The 23288-nt window shown below is 37.2% G+C and overlaps 2 protein-coding genes across 7 annotated transcripts in view; one reads left to right on the forward strand and one right to left on the reverse strand.

Annotated features, from left to right (window-relative positions):
* Positions 1–1150, reverse strand: part of TBCK (TBC1 domain containing kinase) — a 196148-nt gene extending 194998 nt beyond the window's left edge. For all 3 annotated transcript variants that reach the window (XM_046656525.1, XM_046656526.1, XM_046656522.1), the window contains exon 1: positions 925–1150. The gene's annotated coding sequence lies outside the window, so the exon portion shown is untranslated. The remainder of the gene's footprint in view (positions 1–924) is intronic.
* Positions 1151–1391: 241 nt separating this feature from the next.
* Positions 1392–23288, forward strand: part of AIMP1 (aminoacyl tRNA synthetase complex interacting multifunctional protein 1) — a 41044-nt gene continuing 19147 nt past the window's right edge. For all 4 annotated transcript variants that reach the window (XR_006887947.1, XR_006887949.1, XR_006887948.1 and 1 more), the window contains exons 1-6: positions 1392–1521; positions 7871–8004; positions 10883–10996; positions 13153–13320; positions 16453–16664; positions 19763–19931. Coding sequence is in view for 1 of the 4 variants with exons in the window: in XM_046656541.1 (XP_046512497.1) it covers positions 1520–1521; positions 7871–8004; positions 10883–10996; positions 13153–13320; positions 16453–16664; positions 19763–19931 (799 nt within the window). In the remaining 3 variants the exon portion in view is untranslated. The remainder of the gene's footprint in view (positions 1522–7870; positions 8005–10882; positions 10997–13152; positions 13321–16452; positions 16665–19762; positions 19932–23288) is intronic.

Below are 23288 nucleotides of genomic sequence, written 5' to 3' on the forward strand. Positions count from 1 at the left end.
CCAAATAAAGAAAATGCGAATGGTTCAAAAAGATAAAATACTAGGTAGCAAAAAACATTTCATCAGTGTCCTGCTTCAACTATATGAGATGGGTGCACATAAAAGGCGCAAACATAAAAAATACAGACACAGATGTGCTCACTCTTGGTGAGTGGAAGAAAGCTACTGAGAAAAACAGCTGAGGTACGAGATTAGTGGAGGAAAAATAACAATGTAAACAACTGGGTTTGAAAATTCATTCATTCAACAAGTATCTTGAAGTTTCTATTTCAAGTCAGGAGTTTTTCCAGCAGCTGGGGCAACGACTATGAACAAGACACAATGTCTGCCCTCAAAGAACTTGGAGTCGACCTCACTTACATGGGGCAAAAAAGGTCAAAAATAGGGCAAAAGACGCTGATTTCATCATGAATAAAACCGTTTACACATTTCTTCAGCGGACGAATAATACTAGTTCATTCCTTTTGCATATTTTCCCTCAAAAAGCTTTCTGTCCCAAATAAAAACAGGGACAAGAACCTTGAAAAGCAGCCACTGACACTTCTAAAGGAACTTCCTTCCACTCGTTCCCTTTCTCCCCCTCCACAAGGGAACGCTACACCTCGACAGCTGGCTAAACCTTGAAAACCAGAAACCAGCCAAAGCCCGAGTTGGCACCTGCGGTGAGCCATGGACAGCCGACGCCACATTCTCTAGCCTCTCCTCTAGGCCCCCCGGGAAGCTCCTTTGCAAGCGCCGCGTACAGTTCCGAGGGCTCAGGGGTGGTGCGCGGGAAGGCGGGCTGGGGACCGCACTTGCAGCAAGCTGCCGCACAGGGCTGCACCTCTCACTGCGGACACGCCGGCCACCGCCGCACCTGACCTTCCTCTGCCCGCACCAGCCCCACCCATCACGAAGCAGAAAGCGGGGAACCCCAATACCTGCCTCTGAGTGTGGGGACGCAGGCGGAGGCAAAGGCAACGGGCCGGCGCTCCCACACGGGCTCCAGCGCGGTCGCTGCGGCTGCCCCAACTCCTCTGGGCGCCAGGCCCCACACTGCAAGTGCTTCCACAAACGGGGCCGCTCCCGAGCGCCGGAGGCCCTGTGCCGGCGAGCTCAGCCCTCCGCCTTCCTGGTCGGAAGCCGGCGGGGGCGCGAACCCGGCCCTCTCCGCTGACAGCGCCAGCCCCGCCCCTCAACGCAGCTGAGCCCTTTCCTCTGACCTCACAGCCCCGCGACGCAACCCTGAGCAAAGTCCCCGACGTCCGGCGTCTTTCCCCTTGCCTCATCTGGCGACAAAATGTAGCGACTGAAGAAGAGGTGCGGGGGGGAGTTGCCGTTATTGGCTTTATTGGCTGAGGAAGCCCCACAGCGTGGTGTAGCACAGGAAGGTGCGACAGAATTTGTAGTCGAATCTGCGGAGCGCGCTCAGGCGTTTAACGGGGACACCTCGTGGGGGTCCTTTCTCATCGCCCTCGTGCTCCGGCGCCGTCCCTTCTGCTCCGGGCGGAGGCTGCGCGGCGTCCTTGTCTGCCCGTTAATGTGAGTGTCCGCGGAGGGTCCCGGGGTGGGTGGGCTGCGGTCGAGGAGTCTCCTTCGCTTCCTCGCCTGCGGGAGACAGGGTCTGGCCCGCGGGAGCTGGGGGAAGTTGCTCACCCAAGCACCAGTCGTGGCATGGGGAAGTAGGGACGAGCCCGGGACCTTCAGACGGGGCCCAGGGAAAGGATGCTGCTGGAAAAGATAGATTCACAAACATGTTCACTTTTACATGTGTGTGTGTGTGAGTCAAAGGACTGGGGGCGGGGAGACAGGAATTCATTCATTCCGCGTGTGGTCGTTTCGCGCCCTCTAAGTTCCAGGCACTGTTTTAGGCATTGGGTAAACAGCAGTAACAGAACAGGTAAAAATTCCTGTCTAACTAGTTCACATTTTATTGAGTTAGACACACACTAAATACAATTAAGAAAAACGTACCATGTTTTAGGGCGTAGTGAGTGCGGAAGAGAAAAATAATAAAGCAGGGAAGGAGCATATAGGATGAAATTTTAATGAGGCCAGGGAAGGTCTCACTGAAAAGCTGCCTTTCGAGTAAAGAGCTGACAGAATGAGAGAATTAACCGTACAGCTATCTTGGGAACGTGCGGTTAGGCAGAAGGACTAGCCACTGCAAAGGCCGTGAAGCGGAAACGCCTCAATATCGAGGAGGCCTGTGGGTCAGAGTGAAGTGTAGGAAATAAGCCGAAGACAAAATCAGAGAGAGCAGGAGCAGGTCAGGAAGGAGCTTGAGGGCATCTGAGCCATTGGCGGGTTTTGAGCAGTGGAGTGGCATACTCTGACTTCCTTTTAAAAGGATCTCTCTCTGCCATGGAGAATATGTACCACGTTCTGTAGCACTGTAAGAAAGATGTTCTTAGAGTGGGGTAACTTGGCAATTAGATTAGGAAGCAAATGGAGGAAAGGAGTTTGGAAGATGAGAATAGAGATAATGGTAGGAGAAGAGAGAAAAAAGATTAAAATTACTATAGTTTATTAATTCTGATAGGCACAGTTTTCTCATATGTACATTTCTGAGATAGTAGTGTATCTTATAATTGTCTTAAAAGCACTACACTAAGAGGCAGTTGTGATGTAGTTGTCAATGCCCACACTTAAAGCAAACTGGTTATAACTGTTAATAGTGTCATCAGTTCGGTTGAGTTATGTGTACTCTTGGTATATAGCGTTGTTGAGTTTACTCTTCATTTTAAGTATCCTTTAAAAAATGATTTAGCATTAAAATGAAAAATTATTGTGTATGCAGAAATACAGGGAAACAGAAATGTGATATAAGAAAAACGGCTAAATTTAAAAGAGGTCTTTCAAATAATACAGGCTGCAACTAAGTGATAAGAAAGCATTGGGTTAGCTAAATCAGCTGTGGTTTTTTTTAAATGGTACGTAAAGTAACAGAGCATCTTATGATTGGAGCCATTTTACAATTGATGGCATCTTAGATTTGACAAAATACATACTTCGAGTATCTAAGAAGAATATAATTTTTTTCCTAATTGCAATTCTGAAGTAGTGAAATTAGAGTTTTGCAAAGTAGAGAGACATTTCCAAATTTTTGTAGAGTTCCTATACTATGAAGTAAAATTGCAAATCTGTACTTAAAACTTTCATTTCAAAGCAATAGCTTATTTGTTTATACGTCCTAATATTGAGAGCCTGGGACAGGGAGTTTGTTATTTAAAATAAATCCCTAGCAATTTAGAATTAGAGTGGGGAAGACTACTGTGGAGATTGCTTAGGTAAAGGGGAGCCATTTAGAAACGATAAGAATCCCAGAAATAATCTTTTATGTGTGTGATCAATGATTAAGATGTAGTCTCAATTCATGCATTTGGTAAAATCAGTTCCAGCTTTCATGAAGCTTTTATGATTAGAGTCGTCTTACAATGGCATTTTAGATTTGAGAAAATGTGAACGTTGAAAAGAAAATTATTGTGAAGGGGTAGAACAATTTAGATAATACTGTTCAAAAGCTTTTTGTCGTAAAAAATATGTTCATTTTATTATGTTTCAATTTAGTAAAGGAAAAAGAAAAAAGTATTGACTCTCACTATCCAAACACGGTTAATGTACTCGTGTATTGTTCCCTGTCTTTTTTTCTCTATAAATGTTTTCTATTTGTAATTACTGTGCTTGCAGTTAAATATTATATCTATTTTAATCTCATAAGCATTTGTTAAAAAGATTTTAGCACAAACTGAACCAGCATTCCCAGACTGTTTTAGAGAATATTAGTTCCGATAAATGTTAATAGGTGTTCCTTGGTTGGGATTCTGTGGTTAAATACATTGGGAAATGCTTCGTAATTATATCCTTTAGAGAAATTACAGCTTGGACGTTAAAAGAGCTAACTCTAGAATCAGACAGACCTAAGTGTCAGTCCTTGTGTACTGACTAGCCACATGACTTGAGGCAAATTAATTCTAATTCAAGTTTTCTTCTCTGTGTAATGGAGATAATTACAGTATTCATAGATGATCTATGTAAAGCATTTAGCCAGTCCATAAATGCTCTACAAATGTTACCTATTATTACCATTATCATCTGTGAGAAACCCTACGCATATTAGCATATTAAAAGCTCAGAAGAGACTAAGGAAACAAAGTTTTGAAATTCAGAGGGTACTCAATGTAAAATTGAAAATCACCGTGGAACAGTTGGCACACAATGAAATGAGCACTGAGTTGAAGATAAAAAGATTTGTCTGATCTTTAAGCAGTGTTGCTAAACCTGCACTGTTGCCCTAAATGTAACCATTTAAAAAACTTTCTCCAGTTTACTGTGTTTCCCCCATTTGTCTGAAGTTTAGAGAGTATAAAGAAAATGTTTACTTTGGTCTCTACTATAAACCCAGCACATGGCTCAAATCAGGGACTATGAGTAAAATTGAGGTCGTGAACTTAAGTTATTTATGGGGTCCTGGCAGTAACATAAATGGCAGACAACAGAGAGTGAAGTCTGTGCCTTGTCTAAAGGCATTCACATCCAATTTTTTCTAACACTTAACTCTGGAACACAGGGGCGTCCCTGGTCTGTATGGCGACAGTTTGTAATCCCTAGAAGACACTAGAGATGGGACCAGACTGCGAAGAACGAATGGTTGGGTTGGATCACTGTCGTCCCTCTTTAGTCGCAACATTTTAAGACTTCATGGCCTGGATATGTGTTTTCCACTAACTTTGCTCTTTGTTCCTAACATGTTTTCTCTTTTTCTTTATGTCTCATGTTTTGTTTATTCAGTTATTTAGTTAAAAATCCATTTTTGCTGAATATTTCAAGTGATATACATTTCTCAGTCCTGGTTTTATTTGCCAGTTTACAGTTTAAAACTAGACCTTAACCTAACCAAGTATTTGTAAACTTATAGCCATGTATATAAATTATACTTGTTTTATAATATGCTTATATAACTAAAAAAAAAATATATATATATATATATATATATATATATATATATAGCAAATTAGTGTTCTGTAGTATTTAAACTTAATGCATAAGAATTACCTGTAGGTTGCATGGTATTTTACATGCTTTTTTGTATTTGAGTGATAGACATTTCACTTGCTCTTCAGTAACCCATTATCCCCTTTTATATTGAGGGGGTGATATGTTTTTTATTGAGCATTTTATTGAAAGGAACTTTCATGTAGTTTACTTATAAAAATGTAAGTAAATTCAAACTAAATTTCATAGCTGATTGTTATCCCTCTCCTGCCAAACTGAAATTATTACCTAGTCTTAACTAGCTGTAATCCTTTTTGTGTTTTCAGTTTGTGATACCAGTTTTTTGGTTTCACAAAAACTGGGATGGCAAGTCTTTTCATTTTATATTTCCTAATCTCTTAGCATCTTTAGATAATGATTTTGAGGATTATTCTGGTTTTCTCTCATTTATGTTTTTTATCGTATCATTCAGAGTTTTACACTGTCCTTTATCAGATTGTTTCCTCTTAGTGGCAGTATTTATGTGTTTAATATATTCAGCTCACTTGTGTTTCTATTTTTTTCTTTTATTTTTTTTGAGGAATATTAGCCCTGAGCTAATATCTGCTGCCAATCCTCTTTTTTTTGCTGAGGAAGACTGGCCCTGAGCTAGCATCCTTGCCCATCTTCCTCTACTTCATATGTGGGACTCCTGCCACAGCATGGCTTGACAAGTGGTGCATAGGTCCGCACCCAGAATCTGAACCGATGAACCCCAGGCCACCAAAGTGGAACATGTAAACTTAACCGCTGCGGCACCAGGCTGGCCCCTTGTGTTTCTGTTTTGAAATGTGGCATTCTTTCTTCCTAAACTTGTGCCTGTGCTTCAATATGTGTTTCAAAAATCATAGTTTGTTTAACTCACTTTTGTCAATGTATTTTACAGGTAGTTAATAGATTTTTCCACACAATGAAGTTATGTACCTCTTTTTCTCTTAGGCTAGGATTTAGATCTCTATTTTGCAAATGATTGTGAGTCTTAGTTTGGAAATGTTCTTTTGTGGGCCCGGGTGTGAGTCTCACGTTGTGCCTTGTCACAGCTTGGCGATGTGTGCGAGACGACTCTGGACCTGTGGGCGAGTTCATGAAAACTATTTTATGCTTAAGTCTGTCTGTTTCTTATCGGTTAAGATACTAGTTTACAAGGTTTTCTCCTAAAATGTATCACTAATTTCACATTCAGTTTAGTATTTCTCATCAAATTTCTCTTTGCCAGGGAAGTGAAAATTACAAATTATGCCAAATCAAATACTCATTATATTACTCGAGATAGCAGTATTTCACCTATTGAATATATTTGGTCATTACTGACGTTAGACTAAAATAAAATAACATTAAACTAGAAGAGTGCTGTGTAACAAGGATATGAAAGTTCAGAAGGTGGGGCTGCCCCTGTGGCACCACAGTTAAGTTCACATTCTCTGCTTTGGCGGCCCAGAGTTCGCTGGTTCGGATCCCAGGTGCAGACCTATGCACTACTTGTCAAGCCATGCTGTGGCGTCTCCCACGTATAAAGTAGAGGAAGATGGGCACAGATGTTAGCTCAGGGCCAATCTTCAGCAAAAAGAGGAGGATTGGCAGCGGATGTTAGCTCGGGGCTAATCTTCTTCAGAAAAAGGGTGATAGCTTAATTTTCAACTTTTGTACCTTTTCTTTTTCTTTGTGTTTTTCTAAACTGTTAAATAATAGTCCACATAGAACATGAGCAGTTTACTATGCCTTTTTAATTAATCCCCCATTTATATTTTCTTCATTTACTAGCAACTTTATAGGGTTATTTTTATTACTTATATCATAAATTGTCAACTTTAGCATAAAGTTTTTTGAGGGTTGGTTTTCTTTTTATGAAAAAGGTAAACGTTTCAGAAAGTTCTTTATATAAGATAGATATTGCATTGTCATTTGAAATTTTATAACAATCTTGTATCATTTGTCCATTATTAGCCGATTTTTCCTTTATCAAAAAATTTCACCATTTATTGAGTCTGCATCATTTGTTTAAAATCAGAATTATTTCAGCAATGCTTTTGTCTTTGCTCTACTTTTAATGATAACTTGATCAGGTAATCAGGTAAAAAAGAGAAATTCGTAGTATTGTTAATGATTAGCTCTGTGTTTTGTCAGTGTGACTATTTGTCTTAATATTTAGTAGTTTAAACTTTAACATGATCAATTAATCTCAGAATGTTGGCTTAGATGCATTTTTCTGTACCTTGACAAATGTTTTCCAATTTCTAAGAATTACTATAAAATTAAAATTGTAATTTTCTTTTACAACGGACACAGTATATATACTAACATTATTTCTGAGTAGACATATGATTAGTATTGATGTTTTCCTCATTGTTGATGTTTTTCTTTTAATATTTTTCTTTCCTAATTCACCTGTTCCTCCTTAAAATTATACATAGTTAAATAGACAGTAGAAATATCCCGTATACAAAAGTAACAAAGGAGGAATTCAGCAGTTCTTTACTTGGGGACATAGGTGTAGTGCTCAGTTATAGCTTAGTTAAGGTTATTGTTGTTCTTAGTGTTCTCGTCTTGTGTCATAACATTCTGCAGTATTTTAAAGCTTTCCTTAAAATTTTCCAATCTTAAATGTAGGTAAATAATGTCTTTTCTGCATTTAGGAAAAAAATTGATTTCCTCTTGTAAACAGATTCAGGAATTAGTCTGTTTAACCTTTCTGCCATTTGTTGGGTTTGTTGCTCTATGTTGGAAAAATGTGTTTCTAACATACTCATCTGTTAGAGTAGAAAGTATTTTCCTTTCAGACTCCTTGTTCACGTGTTCTGTACAATAAATTTATTCCATCTACAGGATAATTTGTCCCTTTTATTTTTTTTTCACTTAGGATTCTCTGCCGTTTCATGGCAAAAATGGCAACCAGTGATGCTGTTTTGAAGAGATTGGAACAGAAGGGTGCAGAGGCAGATCACATTATTGAATATCTTAAGCAGCAAGTTGCTCTTCTTAAGGAGAAAGCAGGTAAGAAAATTTAAAATATTCTAAGGAGATAGCTAAAATGAATTCATATATTAACAGAGCAGAAAAAAATGTGTTTACCACATAAATTATTACTTCATCATCTTGATGATAACTTTTAGATTCCTTTAAAATTTTAATTTTGAGTGAAACAATATTTTAGCATTAAGGTAAATTAGAATTGGTATATGGTGAATATATGATACATAGAGAAAACAATGTATTATTTCAAGACTGCTAAAAGAAAATTGTTTAAAATAAGTTGGTATAGAATTAGAGATCAAAAATGAGGAAAATTGAGTGAAATCATATGAACTCAAATATCTCTAACCTTGTATGGAAGAGAATGTATACTTTTATATTACTTTCTACTCAGACATTTTCTGAAATGAGTTTTACATTTTTTCCAATACCTAGAAATTGCTATGATATGCACAAAAATATCAGTTCTGAATTTTTGCTTTTAGTGTTTGGGTTGATTTTTGTTTTGTTCGTTTAAGTATATTTTAGACAAATTGACTCAGTAGTCAAGGTTAATGTCATAATGAAAATTCCAAAATCTTTTACCATCACTAATACAAATAAATGCTTTTCTCTGCTAGATAAGACTCCAAATGGCTTACAAAATCCTACATTTACTCTCCAAAAAATTTCTCCTTTGCCAATTCTTTTTTTCTTAATTTTAAAATACTATTTTAATTATTTATTTTTATAGTGTTTTGTAAACACTTTTTTATTATTTTTCTTAACATTTTTAAGGAATTTTTCTTTTTTTCTTTTTTCTTTTTTTTTTTTGAGGAAGATTGGCCCTGAGCTAACTACTGCCAGTCCTCCTCTTTTTGCTGAGGAAGCCTGGCCCTGAGCTAACATCATTCCCATCTTCCTCTACTTTATATGTGGGACACCTACCGCAGCATGGCGTGCCAAGCAGTGCCACCTCTGCACCCGGGATCCGACCCGGCGAACCCCAGGCCACCGAGAAGTGGAACGTGCAAATTTAACCGCTGCGCCACTGGCCTGGCCCCGGAATTTTTCTTATTATTTTACTTAAAATTCTTAATATTTCTTTCCATTAGTAGCATGAAGAGATTAGAGATGATCAAGACTTCTTTGTGATAGCATGTATGTTGTAATCTGAGCTTTTTCTCCTACAGGTGTCCCTTTCTTAGCATCTTGACTAGCATTTCTATTGTGCTAACTAAAAAAAGGAAGCTTTCTACACTTGTTGTATGTTTATTCTTCACCTTTATCATTATTTTTTGGCAGCTTATCCTGGTGGTTCTCAGTGCCATTGCCCTATTTTACAATAAATATTTTGCAAAATCTCTTTTAATATCCTGTGAAGAACATATTTCTTAGATAAAATAGTGTACCTATACACATATTTTCAAAACATACATTAACCTTGTATGTAATATAGAGGAGCACTAAAAAGAAAGTAATTTATAAATAGTGTAATAATAAAAACGTGTATTTCAGTAAGTAAGTACTTAGGCAGGACTTACTGCCAGATTTTTGAGGGGTCACGTGCTACGTGGTTCACATGCGTGGAATCACCAAGAAGGCAACAGGTCTAATGCCGCTTGGTACAGGTCTTATTTAGTCTGCCTTTGTGTAGGCAACTGAGACACCAGAAGTAGCTTTCAGTCTTGTTTGTGATTTACTCAGGGTGATGGATAATTCTTTAGTAGAGCTCTGAACAAAGCAAAGTATAGTCTGTTCTTGATTTACATGGTACTTGATTTCTAAATTAGAAAATTCAGAGTATAATGAAAATGTTTAAGAATAGTTCTTATATATAAAAATTAGTTACGATCTAGGCTCAAATAATTGACAGGATTTTCACCCATACAACGTACAACTCTGCAGGATGTGAGACAGTTGCTCGTTGTGCGGGTATATCTAACATATTGCAGAACGTTTGGCATCCCTGGCGCTTGCTCAGTAGATGCCAGGAACAACTCCCGTTATTTGTGACAATCAAAAATACTCCTGCAGATTTTTAAAATCCCACCTAGGAAGAAGCAGTGCCAACCCCACCAAGTCATTTTTTTCCCTTTAGATTTTTGAGTACCCTGTTGCTCGCCTTTAACACACATTTTATCTATCTTGAGCAAATCTTTGAAGTTATTTCACTCATTGAATATTTGAGCAGCTCAATTTCTGAGACATTAGGAATGAAAAATTAGTTAGCAACTTTTACAAGGTGATGACTAAAAAGAAAGAAATGGGAATAGTTTTACAGTTTGGTATCATTATTAGATCTCAGACTTAAAAATGGTAATTTGATGTATCTAATACTTGTCTCTATTTCTTACAGTTTATCTGTTACTGAGACTTTGAGCTGGGTTTTTAAGTTGTCACAAGCATCTTTATACAAGCTAGGAAAATGATTCATAAACAAAACCTTTTCTGTTCCATTATTATTTTACAGATTTTCTCCCCCTCCTCCTTTTTTTTGGTGAGGATGATTGGCCCTGAGCTAACACCTGTTGCCAATCTTCCTCTTTTTGCCAGAGCAAGAGTGGCCCTGAGCTAACATCTGTGCCAATCTTCCTCTAGTTTGTATGTGGGGTGCCTCCACACATGGCTTGATGAGCAGTGTGTAGATCTGCACCCAGGATCTGAACCCATGAACCCTGGGCTGCCAAAGTGGAGCGCGTGAACTTAACCACTATGCCACCAGGCTGGCTCCCTTTTTTTGTCTTTTAAATATCAGGTTGTTTTAGTAAATACTGAACTGATATAAAGGAATTGGCCAAACATTTGGTGACTAGTGTTATCCTAGCTATGTTTATATTGGCTGTGTTCTTTTCAAGTAATACTTGTGAGAAACCTTTTAGAAAACAGCTGTATCCTAACTTGATTTTCTTGATCCTAGTTTTGCAGGCAACTTTGAGAGAAGAGAAGAAACTTCGAGTGGAAAATGCTAAATTGAAAAAAGAGGTTGAAGAATTGAAACAAGAGCTAATTCAGGCAGAAATTCGAAATGGAGGTGATTAAATATAGAAATGATAGGCTGTTTTGATTTATAATAACTATTCTATCATTTATTATTTATGAAGTTAGGTATTTGCTTGCTTTCTCGTCTTATCCTCACAGCAGCCCTCGTGCATTCGTCCCCCTCACAGAAGAGATAACGGAGGCTTCTAGAGGCAAATGATCTTGCCTGAGGTCATGCAAAAAGTGGCAAAGCCAAGCCAGGATTCAAGACTATGCTTTAATCTCTGTACTATACTTCAGCTTGATCATCACTGTTCCCTATTGAATAGCTATTGAAAATAAGCCATAATAATATATAGTTCACATGCACTGAGTTTTGCCATATGCCAGTGCTTCCCATATATTATATATTTTATCCTTAAAGTTATGTGTATACAGATATTCTTGTTTTATACGTGAGGAAATGGAAGATTAGAGCTATAAAGTAAATTGCCTGAAATCATAATTTTTAGATTATCCACGTCAGCAGATAATTATCCTTTCAACTGTTATGTTGTAAATAAAATTTAAAATTTTATTGAATTATTTTAAAGATGTCTAGGTAAATTTACATTATTTGAAAACATTAATAATAATGGTTCTATTACAATTTCAAAGTACCACACAGAAAGGCATTTGGCTGTATTGTAGAAAATCCTTTCTAGGTGGGTTAAGGAGGCCCAAGTGTAGTCAGAGCCTCTCGCTACTTCCTTTTGACTGTCATTCTGCTGTGAATCATGCTGAATGCCTGGCATGAACTCTACTCTTAGTGAGCTTAAGTAAAATAAGGGAAAGTCAATAATGTATGCTTAAAACTATCGAGAAACATTGTTTGTCCATGGAAAATTTGGGGCTTGTCGATGTTTTCCAAGACTAGGAGATTTGGAATACAGGTACCGAATTAAACAGTTAAAATATTAGCAATGTAAAGCTGCTTTTCATTTCTCTTCAGTTCTAGAAGATTGCCCTGAAACATTAAACTTCTAAACTCCAATCTTATTAATGAAGTGCTAAAACAAATCAATAGTTTGCCTTAAAGTATTGAATTCTGTCTAATGAAACATAAAATAGGGGCAGCTGGAGCTTCCTTTACTAAAGGAGAAGCAGCCCCTGGGGAACTTACACATACCTCAGAAAAGTGGTCTGGATTGGCTAGAATCTGTGCTGCTTCGGCATCCTTCACAAGATTATGTTTCTCCATGGTCACTAGGCTTATAAGAATGTTTTCAACATTGCTGAAGGAATTTTCTTTGCGTTTTTTAGAAAGTTTTTTTTTGAAATAGAATTATGGACAAGTAATGCTGTCTCTCCATTAATTCCACTAATATAGAAATGACTATTATTAAAACACCTTCCCAGTTGATTGTTCAGTATGAAAGAAAGCCTGAGTGAAAAGCGTGCTGTTGTGCTAAGTCAGGAGGGTATAGTCTCTGAGACAGACTGCCTGGATGTACATTCTTCCTCGTCTCCCCACTGTGTGTGTGATGGCCAGCTTTTTAACTTCTCTGTGGCTCAGGTTGATCACCTGTAATTGGTGGTATGAACAGAATTTACTGCTCAGGGTATTCATGAGATTTACACAAATTAATTTGTGTAAAGCATTTTGAAAAGTACCTGGGACATAATAAGTCCATAAATATTAGCTATTATTGTTGTTATCTGTAATTTTCTCAGTTTAGTTTTTAGTGATTAAACGAGAATCATGCATTTATTTTTTTTTATTTATATTCTTCTTTTTTTTTTGAGGAAGATTAGCCCTGAGTTGGCATCTGCTGCCAATCCTCTTTTTGCTGAGGAAGCCTGGCCCTGAGCTAACATCCATGCCCATCTTCCTCTACTTTGTATGTGGGATGCCTGCCACAGCATGGCTTGCCAAGCGGTGCCATGTCCGCACCTGGGATCAGAACCAGCGAACCCCGGGTGGCCAAAGCAGAACGTGCACACTTAACCGCTGTGCCACCAGGCCGGCCCCCCATTTATTCTTTTATCGTGATTAAAATATACTTAATTTCTTGTCAGCCTTTTTACAGTCTCAGACAGTAGAGATTTGATAATCGTATACAGTGACATTCTCTTTTGAAAGTTCATATTTGTATCACAGTTCCATAGTTTTCATCTTGTGTGTTGGTTTAATATGACTGACATTATCTATTTCATTTTCTATATCAGTGAAACAGATACCGTGCCCATCTGGTCCTTCATTGCGAGCTGAGTCTCCAGTTTCTGAAAATGTGGTACAGTCTATGCCAATCACAACCATGTCTTCTGGAGCCAAAGAACAGATAAAAGGAGGAGGAGGAGAAGAAAAGAAGGTGAAAGAGAAAATGGAAAAGAAAGGTATTTTTAACCTTTAAGGTTATTTGGCCCCTGACTGGTTTATCAGATGTCAACATTTTTGATAATAATTATGATGTCAAAAAGAAAGTCTAATCTTTTATGAACTAGAATAAAGTTAGGAACAATATGATGTTGGAACATAGAAGCTGGGCTCTAAGGGATGTGTGACGTTGACCAGGTGGACAGGTAAGAGTTGCATTTGAGGTGGAGGGCCCAGCATAACTGAACACACAGAAGGTAGAGATTAAGTGTAGAGGCCCTCACGTAGTTTGGTGTGACTGGATTTTGGTATACATTTGGGGGATAGTTTCGGAGAAGTCACAGGTAGAAAGTTAGCCTAGGACCAGTTGTGAATATAGGAAAAGGATATTCCAGTCAAAGCAAAGTGTCTGAGGTCAGTCGTGGAGGTGTTAAGGTTTTAGGAACTGGTGAGAGCTGAAGCAGAAAGTACATCCCCATCTGCTTTGGCCTCCAGACTAGGAATCTTACAGCCACCCTTACCCTGTCCCTCCCTCAATTTTCCCATCTAATCGGCTGACAAAGCCTGTGATTCCTACCACCAGAGCATATCTGGGACAGCTCTGTGCCTCCGTTGTGTTAGGCACTACCTTAGTTCAGGTTGTCCTGGTCTCTCATCTGATTTAGTGTTAAAGCCTCGTCTTTTCTAGTTTATCCTTACCTTGCTGCTAAAACAATTTATCTAATCATAAATGTGATTCCTTTTTTATCTACTTTCCTTTACTACTTTCTAGACTTTATTTCCTCAGATATGTCTAAAAAAGTGTTTTTAAAATTCATTGTACATGCCTTATAATACTTACACTCATTTAAAATATTTTGGAAAATATTAAATGGCTGAGAGATTTGTGAACGAATCTAAGCCAACTTAGCATCTGACGCTCATCAGTTCCTTTTGGTAAACATTGGTAGCCTCTGTCGGTTAGAAGTAGACAGGGGCTGTACATCCTCTCGTACATAGCTTCACCACTAGGTGGTATGGTTACAGTGAAAGCAAGTCAGACTATTTCTTCCACTTTATAAAATTTATTAAGAAGTAGGTACAAAACAATCATACAGCCTGTTCTAAGTTTGGTGAAGTTGTACTCAGAGGATGCATTGTTGTTGTGACTGCAGGATCAGTCAAATTTCTAGTCAAATGAGACAGTGGTCTTCCTCTGTGGGAGTAGGGGAACATGAGACCTGCTGGAGCTCTAGGCGTACGACACATCCATCCAATGGAACTTTCTGGATGGTGGAAATGCTGTATAGCTGGTTATCCAACACAGCAGCCAATATCCACACATGGCTGTTGAACATTTGAAATGTGTCTAGTGTGACTAAAGAACTGAATTTTTAATTATTTTAAATTTAAATATAAATAGCTGTGTGTGGTGACAGCTACCGTATTTGACAGTGCTGGACTAGAGGGATGTTCCATGGGTGTTTGGCTGCCAGGATTGCCACATGCCAAATTTCTGTGCATGCAAGGGCTGTGGTGCCCATGCAGTCGTTCTAGACTGCCACATGTGAGCATCACTCATTTGCCAATGAGACGTTTCTAAAATCCCTTATGATGACTCACAAAGTTCTTGGTATAGATTTTAATATTTGCAGTTACCTCTGGAATGTGGATTCCTGATAAAGGTATTTCAAATGCCTAGGAAGTAGATTAAAGTTAAAAATATATATGGATATAGATATATCATACTGTTATACTGCAGTATTTTAAAGTAAATATATAGTGTAGCACTCAAAGATTACTACTATTAAGATTTTTGGTGTATAGTCTTCTAGTAATTTTGTATATATACTTCTTTATTGTTTGGGTTTTCACCATTAAAAAAATCTTTACTAATATGTTACATGGAAAGTGGTATTTTTTTAATTTGCTCATGAGATTAAAAGTTGTGTGTTGTTTTGAACTAGCTCTGCCTCCTCTTTTGTGAACTGCTTTGTGTTAATTGTGAATGTCCTTTACACAAAAAGCGTCCTTTCCCACTCCAGGCATTCTGTGCTTCTGTTCTTCTCTGTGCATCTATAATTCTTTGTGTATGTAATGTTTATCATATGATCATTATATACATCTGTCTTCCTTAAAAGCGACTTTCTGTACCTTGATAGCATGGGCCACTCATTACTGTTTCCAGTGCCTTAGATGTCAGGAAATATTTATTCAAAGATTAAACAAAGCTATAGTTGGGAAGGAATGCTTCCAAGCCATATTAGCTTGTTGTACCTTGCAGATCAGAAAAGTTTTTATTTTGTTTTAGTTTTTTTCTGCACAAGAAACTAAATGTAAACTTAAGGAATATGAACTCGTTACAGGTTGCATTTTGACTTAATGGCTAAAGTAATCATATGCTAATAGGAATTAGATTATCAGCATATACATAAAATTAGGATTTTTAAAACATAATGAGAATAAAATGTTCTCTTCTGCTCAAATGGTTGCTGTGGATAAACCTAAAGCCCTAATAAGTCTTCAGGGAAATAAAAGAAATGTAGACATTCATTGTATACCTACTTGTGTGTTTAACTGATGAGAGAAACATTTTATCAGTGAAATTACATTTGCTTGTAGTTCATTCTTTTGGTTGGCTACTGATTGTGGTGTTCTTTCTAAATAAAGGATTTTTCACTCTCTAAAGAGTCACAATAAAAATTTTAAAGAATGTTCTACAGCCCTGTTTCAGAGGAAGGCAAGCTTTCTCTGTACAGGACCATTTAGTAACTATGTGAAGCTTTGCAGGCCATGCAGTCTATGTCACAGGTACTCAACTCTGCCGTAGTGCAGAAGCATCCGTAGACAGTATGTAAATGAATGGACGTGGTTGTGTTCTAGTAAAACTTTGACAGAAACATGCAGTGGGCTGAATTTGGCCCATGAGCGATAGTTTACCAACCTCTACTCTATGTCTTTAACTAGAGAGATATACAGTTATTCAACAGAGAAATAGCCAAAATAGGGTTGAAGATGTTAGGACTTGAATAATTCTTTCTTTTGTTATTTAAGTGAAGGTAGACATAAACACTGTTTTTTTCTTTTAAGCTCATCAGTATCCGCGCTGTGGAGTTTTTATAGTGTACTTTTGTTTTACTTCTGATGTTTACCCATTCATAAATATTTTTTAGGAGAGAAAAAGGAGAAAAAACAGCAATCAGTAACAGGAAGTGCTGACTCTAAACCAATAGATGTTTCCCGTCTGGATCTTCGAATTGGTTGTATCATCACTGCCAAAAAACACCCTGATGCAGATTCTTTGTATGTAGAAGAAGTAGATGTTGGAGAAACAGCCCCAAGAACAGTTGTCAGTGGCCTGGTGAATCATGTTCCGCTTGAACAGGTACTCCGTACAACTAAAGTTACTTCTACATGCACATCGCCTTTGTTCCCTCTTTCTTGATGTTTTTCCATATATTATCTTATCAGATGACCACACAACATGAGTCCATATTGATTAGTTCACTTGATTAGTTTGAATGGATGAATTTCATCGTAAAAGTACATAAAACTACCACAGCTTTGCATAAGATCTATAAATTAGAATCGAATTCATGAGGATAGGAAAAAAAGGTATATTATTCTCTCTCAATTTTAAAAAATGTTTTTAGTTTGGTATTTTCTATAAAATACAACATATATATTTTTATCATCATTGTGCCATCGTGGAATTTTATTATTCCTTGATTTTTTTAAACCACTATTATATAAACTCAGAAAGCTCAAATCTAAAATCTAAAAGAGAACAAGTTTTATTTCTTTATAACTCAAGAAATATTTTCATACTTAAAGAAAAATGAGGAGAAGGGATCATGGAGTTTGAATTTGCAATTTTTAGTGGTATTCTTTTATTTGTTAAAAATTGGATGGTTTGTATTTTATTGTCACATAGGTATTTAAAAATATATGTTCATATGTATGTACATATATATCCATTGGAAAGAATCAAAAACAGCAATAATTTTTAATTTACTCTTTCAAGACATCTTCTATAGTAATTTGAATCATCTACTATTTCCTCTGCCCTGTGGTGCTTGAGAACATTGCAAAGACCATGGACTTCAATATTAAGATAGTTCTGCTTCTCTGTTTATTGCCAGCTCTGTTGCTTATTGGCTTTGTGAACTTGGACATATTTCTACATTAATTCATATTTCTAGATGCAAATATTTATCGAGCACCAACAGTGTACCAGGAACTATTCTAGGCAAGGGATACAGCAGTGAATTAAGATAGAACGATTTTTTTTTTTCTTAAAAAAAGTCCTGCCTTTGTGAAGTTCACATTCCTATGGGGGAATCAGAAAATTTTAATATATATTAAATGTATATAGTATATCTTAAATAATGGTAAATATCAAAAGAAAAATAGAGAAATAATCTAGGAAGTGCTGAGTCTAGGATGGTGCTGTCATTTTTTATAAAGTGGCCAGAGCTGTAAAGACAGTGACATTTAAGTAAAGGTCTAAGAAAATTAAGAAAACAAGTCGTGTGTCTATCTGATGGAAGAGCCTTTCAGGCAGCCCTGAGTCAGATGTTTGCCTGGGGTGTTCAAAGAAGAGCAGGAGGCATTGTCACTATAGCAGAGTAAATAAGGGGGAAGGTCACGCAAGATAAAATCAGAGATAAGGGTGCCACATGCCACAGGGTCTTATGGATCATTTTAAAGACTTTGGCTTTTATTCTGAGTGAGATGAAAGCCATTGGAGGAGTTTTGAGTTTGGGAATAACATGGTCTACCTCACATATTAATAGGATCATCTGGCTGCTCTGTTGAGGGGAGAAAGATGGACTTAAGGGGTTTAGTGAAGAAGCTTCTCTTATCTATGAAAAAAAAGACACACTTGGCACATATGTGTTCTTTTTTTTTGTTTTTAGCATTCATCTTGTATAGGACCAGGACTCCTTCAAACCACTTATGAAGTTAGATTCATAGGACCCCTGGAGAAAAGAACCAACTGATCTTGAGCCAGCTTAAATTGGAAAAACTCCTCTCCACTGGGGCTTATCTTTTTTGTTCTCATAAGTTGCAGACTATTTCTTCTCTTCCAAAAGCTGTCATTCACAGCCATACGCAAAGCTGTTTATATACACATCTGTATCTAACCCATCAAGACAGTACTGGAAAGCATTCTATAAAGCAGAGGCACTTAGGCCCCTAAAATTGCATACTAAATTTTGTAGATTTGTGTATTTTTCTAAGGCAAAGGTCCACAACCATCATCTGATCCTTAAAGCATTGCATCCACCTAACCCTTTGTTTTTCTTACACATACTGCTGTAACGTTTTTTTTTACATTCTCACATATGTGGGATCTTCAAGTTATTTGTTTGAAGGAGAGTCTTATTGATGAAGACTTCCAAAAAGAAGGGGCCTTTTGAATTTGAATCTTAGGCCCATTTGTTTTTTAACCATAGAATGTGGGGATAGGGGCCGGCTCCATGGCTGAGTGGTTAAGTTCGCACGCTCCACTGCGGGGGCCCAGGGTTCGAATCCTGGGCGTGGACATGGCACCGCTCGTTAGGCCACGTTGAGATGGCGTCCCACATCCCACAACTAGAAGGACATGCAACTAAGATATACAACTGTGTACAGGGGGCTTTGGGGAGATAAAGCAGAAAAAAAAAATGTGGGGATAAGTTTGCACATAACATTTATTTATAAAACCGTCTTTTGTCTAGAATGTGTCTTTTTCACACCTGCAGTGATAGTCCTCTTGTATGTTATTTTATTTTAAACCTGTTGAAAGGCTTTAAACAACTGTGTTCCTTATTTTTGCTAGTTATGGAAAAAATTAGGACGCTTCGGGTTTAGAAGGTTAAAGAAATTTCTGTTCACTTCTATAATGAATTGTGGAACTAGCCCTAAATGTTAGTCGTAGTGGCATAATGCTTGAATTGTTAAATAATCGGTATTTTTTAAATTAGGAAATGAATCTTGCATGGTATTGGAAATGATCAAATGTGTAGGGAACAAAATGTGCATTTATTTTAGTGCTGACGCTAAGCTAAATGTTTTACATACGTTATTATGATAGAATCCTTGTGACTACTATTTAAGTTCAATATCATTTTCCTCATTTTGTGAGGAAACAGGGAGATCAACTTTATACAATCCCATTGCTAGTACATGGCAGCTGAAATTCAAAACCAAGTCCTTTTCACTCAGTCATTTATTTATTTATTCATTTAGTAAATATTTAACTGAAAGCTTTGCGTCTGCTCTTTCAACTATGATGCATTGTTAGTTTGTAGAATTTTTTTTCACGTTCGTATAAGCCTTCACAACAACAATAAAAGATTTTGGACGCACAGAGACAAAGATACATCCATAGAAATAAAACATTTGCTATTTAGCATATTAGATGTACCTTATTGCACTCTAGGTATAATTATTCTAAATCTCTATACATCGTTAACCACCAGTTTGTGTTTCACACAGCTGCAAAATCGGATGGTGATTTTACTTTGTAACCTGAAACCTGCAAGGATGAGGGGAGTACTATCTCAGGCAATGGTGATGTGTGCTAGTTCTCCAGAGAAGGTTGAAATCTTGGCACCTCCTGATGGGTCTGTTCCTGGAGACAGAATTACTTTTGATGCTTTTCCTGGTAAGCATCTCTTGGTCATTATTTGAAATCATTTGGGAATCATTGTTCTCAAAGCGATGCTTGTAATGTTTGAGTTTAAAATCAGTCCTGTGTATGATTCACAAGGCTTTACATTAAATGACCAGTATTGTAGAGATTATTATTATTGAGTTTATTCAGGTTGGCTCAAGATGGCACATTGAGTACAACCGTCTAACCATCCCCCTCCCCGAGAATACACAAATTACATAAAACACCAGAGAGAGATTTCACCCTAGGGAAAATACTAATAATCATACCTACGTAGCAGAAGAGTGCGATATGGATAGAGAACAAATTAATGTGCTGTGAAATCATTTAGGCTGTAGATTATCTCAGATACAACATTGAAAGACGAAGAGATGAAAAGTTCAGACATATATCTGAGTGTATAGTTCTCAAAGTCCATCTAATAATACACTTGCATATGCTTTTACTTGACTTTAGGATATGGAAAATCTCTAAGTTAAAACTCATATTTATTTTAATAATCTAAAAGGAAGTTTCATTTCATATTGCTTATTTTCTCCAGTAAAATAATCCTGAGACAGATGAAGCTTCATAATGCGTGAGACAGTTTCTTCAAATAGGTCTTTGAAGCGGAAGAGAAAGGATGCTTGGCAGATGTAGAATAAATATTTCTCTTATAAAAGAGGAAGGACCGTATTAGAGGAAAAACAATTAGAAATTGAAAGACTGCATTTACTCAAAGGATGTTCATTTGACTAGAGCAATGGGAAAAGCAGAAATAAATTAGGGTAACAAGTAGAATTAGGTTTAAAAGTCAAAATTGATTTGGAGACAGTATTTGTAGAAACAGCTGAATTTTAATGGAATAGCAAGGCTGATGTGATTATATAGGCCTGTTTTTTTAATCCTTGTTAGCTGTGTTTGATGAAATATTAGGATGTGAAGAATTTTAACATCGGAATAAAATGGGGTTAATTTCCCTAAAGCTTGGGTTAATTTCCTTGAAACTCAGCACCTCCCTCCTAATCCAAAGTAGACAAATCTGAAAACCACAGGAATTGTTTTACAAGTATCCATGACTCTGAGTGCATGTGTACGTCTTGAACTTTGGTAGACTGGAGACCATAAATGCTCTGTGCTCTAAGAACCTTTTTTGGTATATTAGGTTTGGAAAAATCGTAGTCTGATTCATTTCTCAAAGCAGCATGATGGTTTTAGATTTTAGGAGAATATGGTCACCACTTCACTACCACGATATAGAAACACTTTCCCAAACCTCACACTTTGGCGTAAGCCTGACAAACCTGAAATTCAACTTAGAAGTCTCATTCACTAGATTGGAATAGAATGACAATAAAAGTAAAGTTTTTCTTTTAAGATTTAGCATGCATTGAAAAAAAACCCAACTAAATCTTGGTTTTACTTTTTCAGATTGACATTTGCCTTCCTTTCTATTTAAATACTTAAGAGTTGGTACATTTTTTAAGTTTTATTTTTTGATATAAATTGTAGTTACATGTTTAGAACTGGAAGAAATCATCTGCTTTAACCCACTATTTTACAAATTTGGAAACTGAGGCTCGACAAAACTTAGTTACTTGCTTCAGGTGCTATAGAGTTAGTAGAATGATCAAACAATAGGTGTGCCTGAATCTCTAATAACATAGCATTTTTGTTTGTTGATTGTTGCATGCTGTGAATTAATATGAACTGTTTCATTCCTGAAGCTTATAGTTCTTTCGTTTCTATGACAGCTCTCATTCCCTTACCTCATAGAACTAAAGGGTAAATATTTCAGCACTTGAATCAATTGTTAGTATCTGGATGTTACTGTAGAGTAAATGGAAAGAAAGTTTTCTTTAGTTGCTCAGTGACTTAGCGTTAGAGACGCTAATAGCCCAGTGTTGGTTTCTTGCCTTTGCTGTATTCTTGGATCTCTCAGTTTGGCTATTTGTGTATTTTTATGTACATTGTTCCAAAGTTTGGTATTTCTTCCAAATTCATAGTTTCCCCTTGTGCCGTAGAATATGGATATATGGAGAAGATGCAGAGCATATTTGAGAGTGAGAGGGAAAGCCCAGCTGTCAAGTGGCCCTGAGGCTGCTTGACTTGTTCTGTTACCCCTTATAAAGGGCTTGACCAGGCCGAACAGCATCCAATAACTGATCGATTTTGGGACATGAGGTCTGTGAATACTCATCTTACTTATGCTTCCCCATCAGTTACTGCCTCTGTAGCAATAAATCTGAGAGGAAATAACAGTTAATGCTACGTAACAGACCATTAGTCTTCCTGTTTTTTTTTCTTTTTCCAGAGAGAGCCATGATTTATCGGTGCTTTTTTTCTCAGCATCTGTTTTACGTTTTAAAGCTTAAGGTGTCTGTTCGTACATTTTGATGTTCACTTGATGGGCTCAGTGTCCAGAAGTTTACATTTCTTGTTGTTTATATTAAATGTGGCATAGAAATTGCAGTTGGGGCTTAAATCTTTGAATTACTCTTTGGCCTTGAAAAGGCTTGTACTTAACAACTATTTTCTCCAACTACAAAACCAAACACTTCCATAGAGCTTAGAAGATGCCAAATAATATTTCTATAACAATGGCTAAAAACCCTCCCTATCCAGCACTTGTTAAATCTTAAATGTCCTATAAATTTTAGTATTTAAATATGGTAACTGATCCCTAAAACACTCAAGCAAAAATAACTTGAAAATAATATTACAGCTAGGAGACAAAGGCAATGACAGCCCTTTTTTGAGAGTGTACTGTTTTGGGTCTAATAATAAGTGAGAATTGGCATTCAGACTTTTAACTTCCAAGATCATTCTTATTTCTGTTGATATTGAGTCTTATTAGTAAATGTAAATTAATGGTTAATCACAAAACATGTATGATATGCAAGAGTGTTTAACTTTTGGATCCATTTATTATTTTAAAACAAAGCAAAAAGTTGCCTATATTTGATTCTTCTCTTTAAAACTGGTTTCCATCAGGTTTTTCTCCAGTCTTCTACCAGAACTGCTCTGATCAAGATCACCAGTTACTCTGGTAGCTAGATATACAAGCTGGTTCTCCGCCCTTCTCTCGGTTGCCTTGGCTCCGGCACTGCCCTCTCCTGGTGGCCCTCCTGCTTCTCTGGCTGTCCTTCTCATCTCCTAGTGGATTCTTCCTCACCTCTCTGGTCTCTTAACATTGGATTGCCCCAGACCTCAGTCTAACCTCTTTTTCTTTCCACATTCATTCCCTTGACTGTTTTATCCAGTCACTTATCTGGCTGCCTACTAGACTTCACTCCCATGTCCCAAGGCAGAAAACATATCCCAGTATGCCCCTAGAATTCCCTTTTCCATCATATTTCCCATCTTATC

This window comes from Equus quagga, chromosome 3 (assembly GCF_021613505.1).
Source record: "Equus quagga isolate Etosha38 chromosome 3, UCLA_HA_Equagga_1.0, whole genome shotgun sequence".
Taxonomy (NCBI): Eukaryota; Metazoa; Chordata; class Mammalia; order Perissodactyla; family Equidae; genus Equus; species Equus quagga.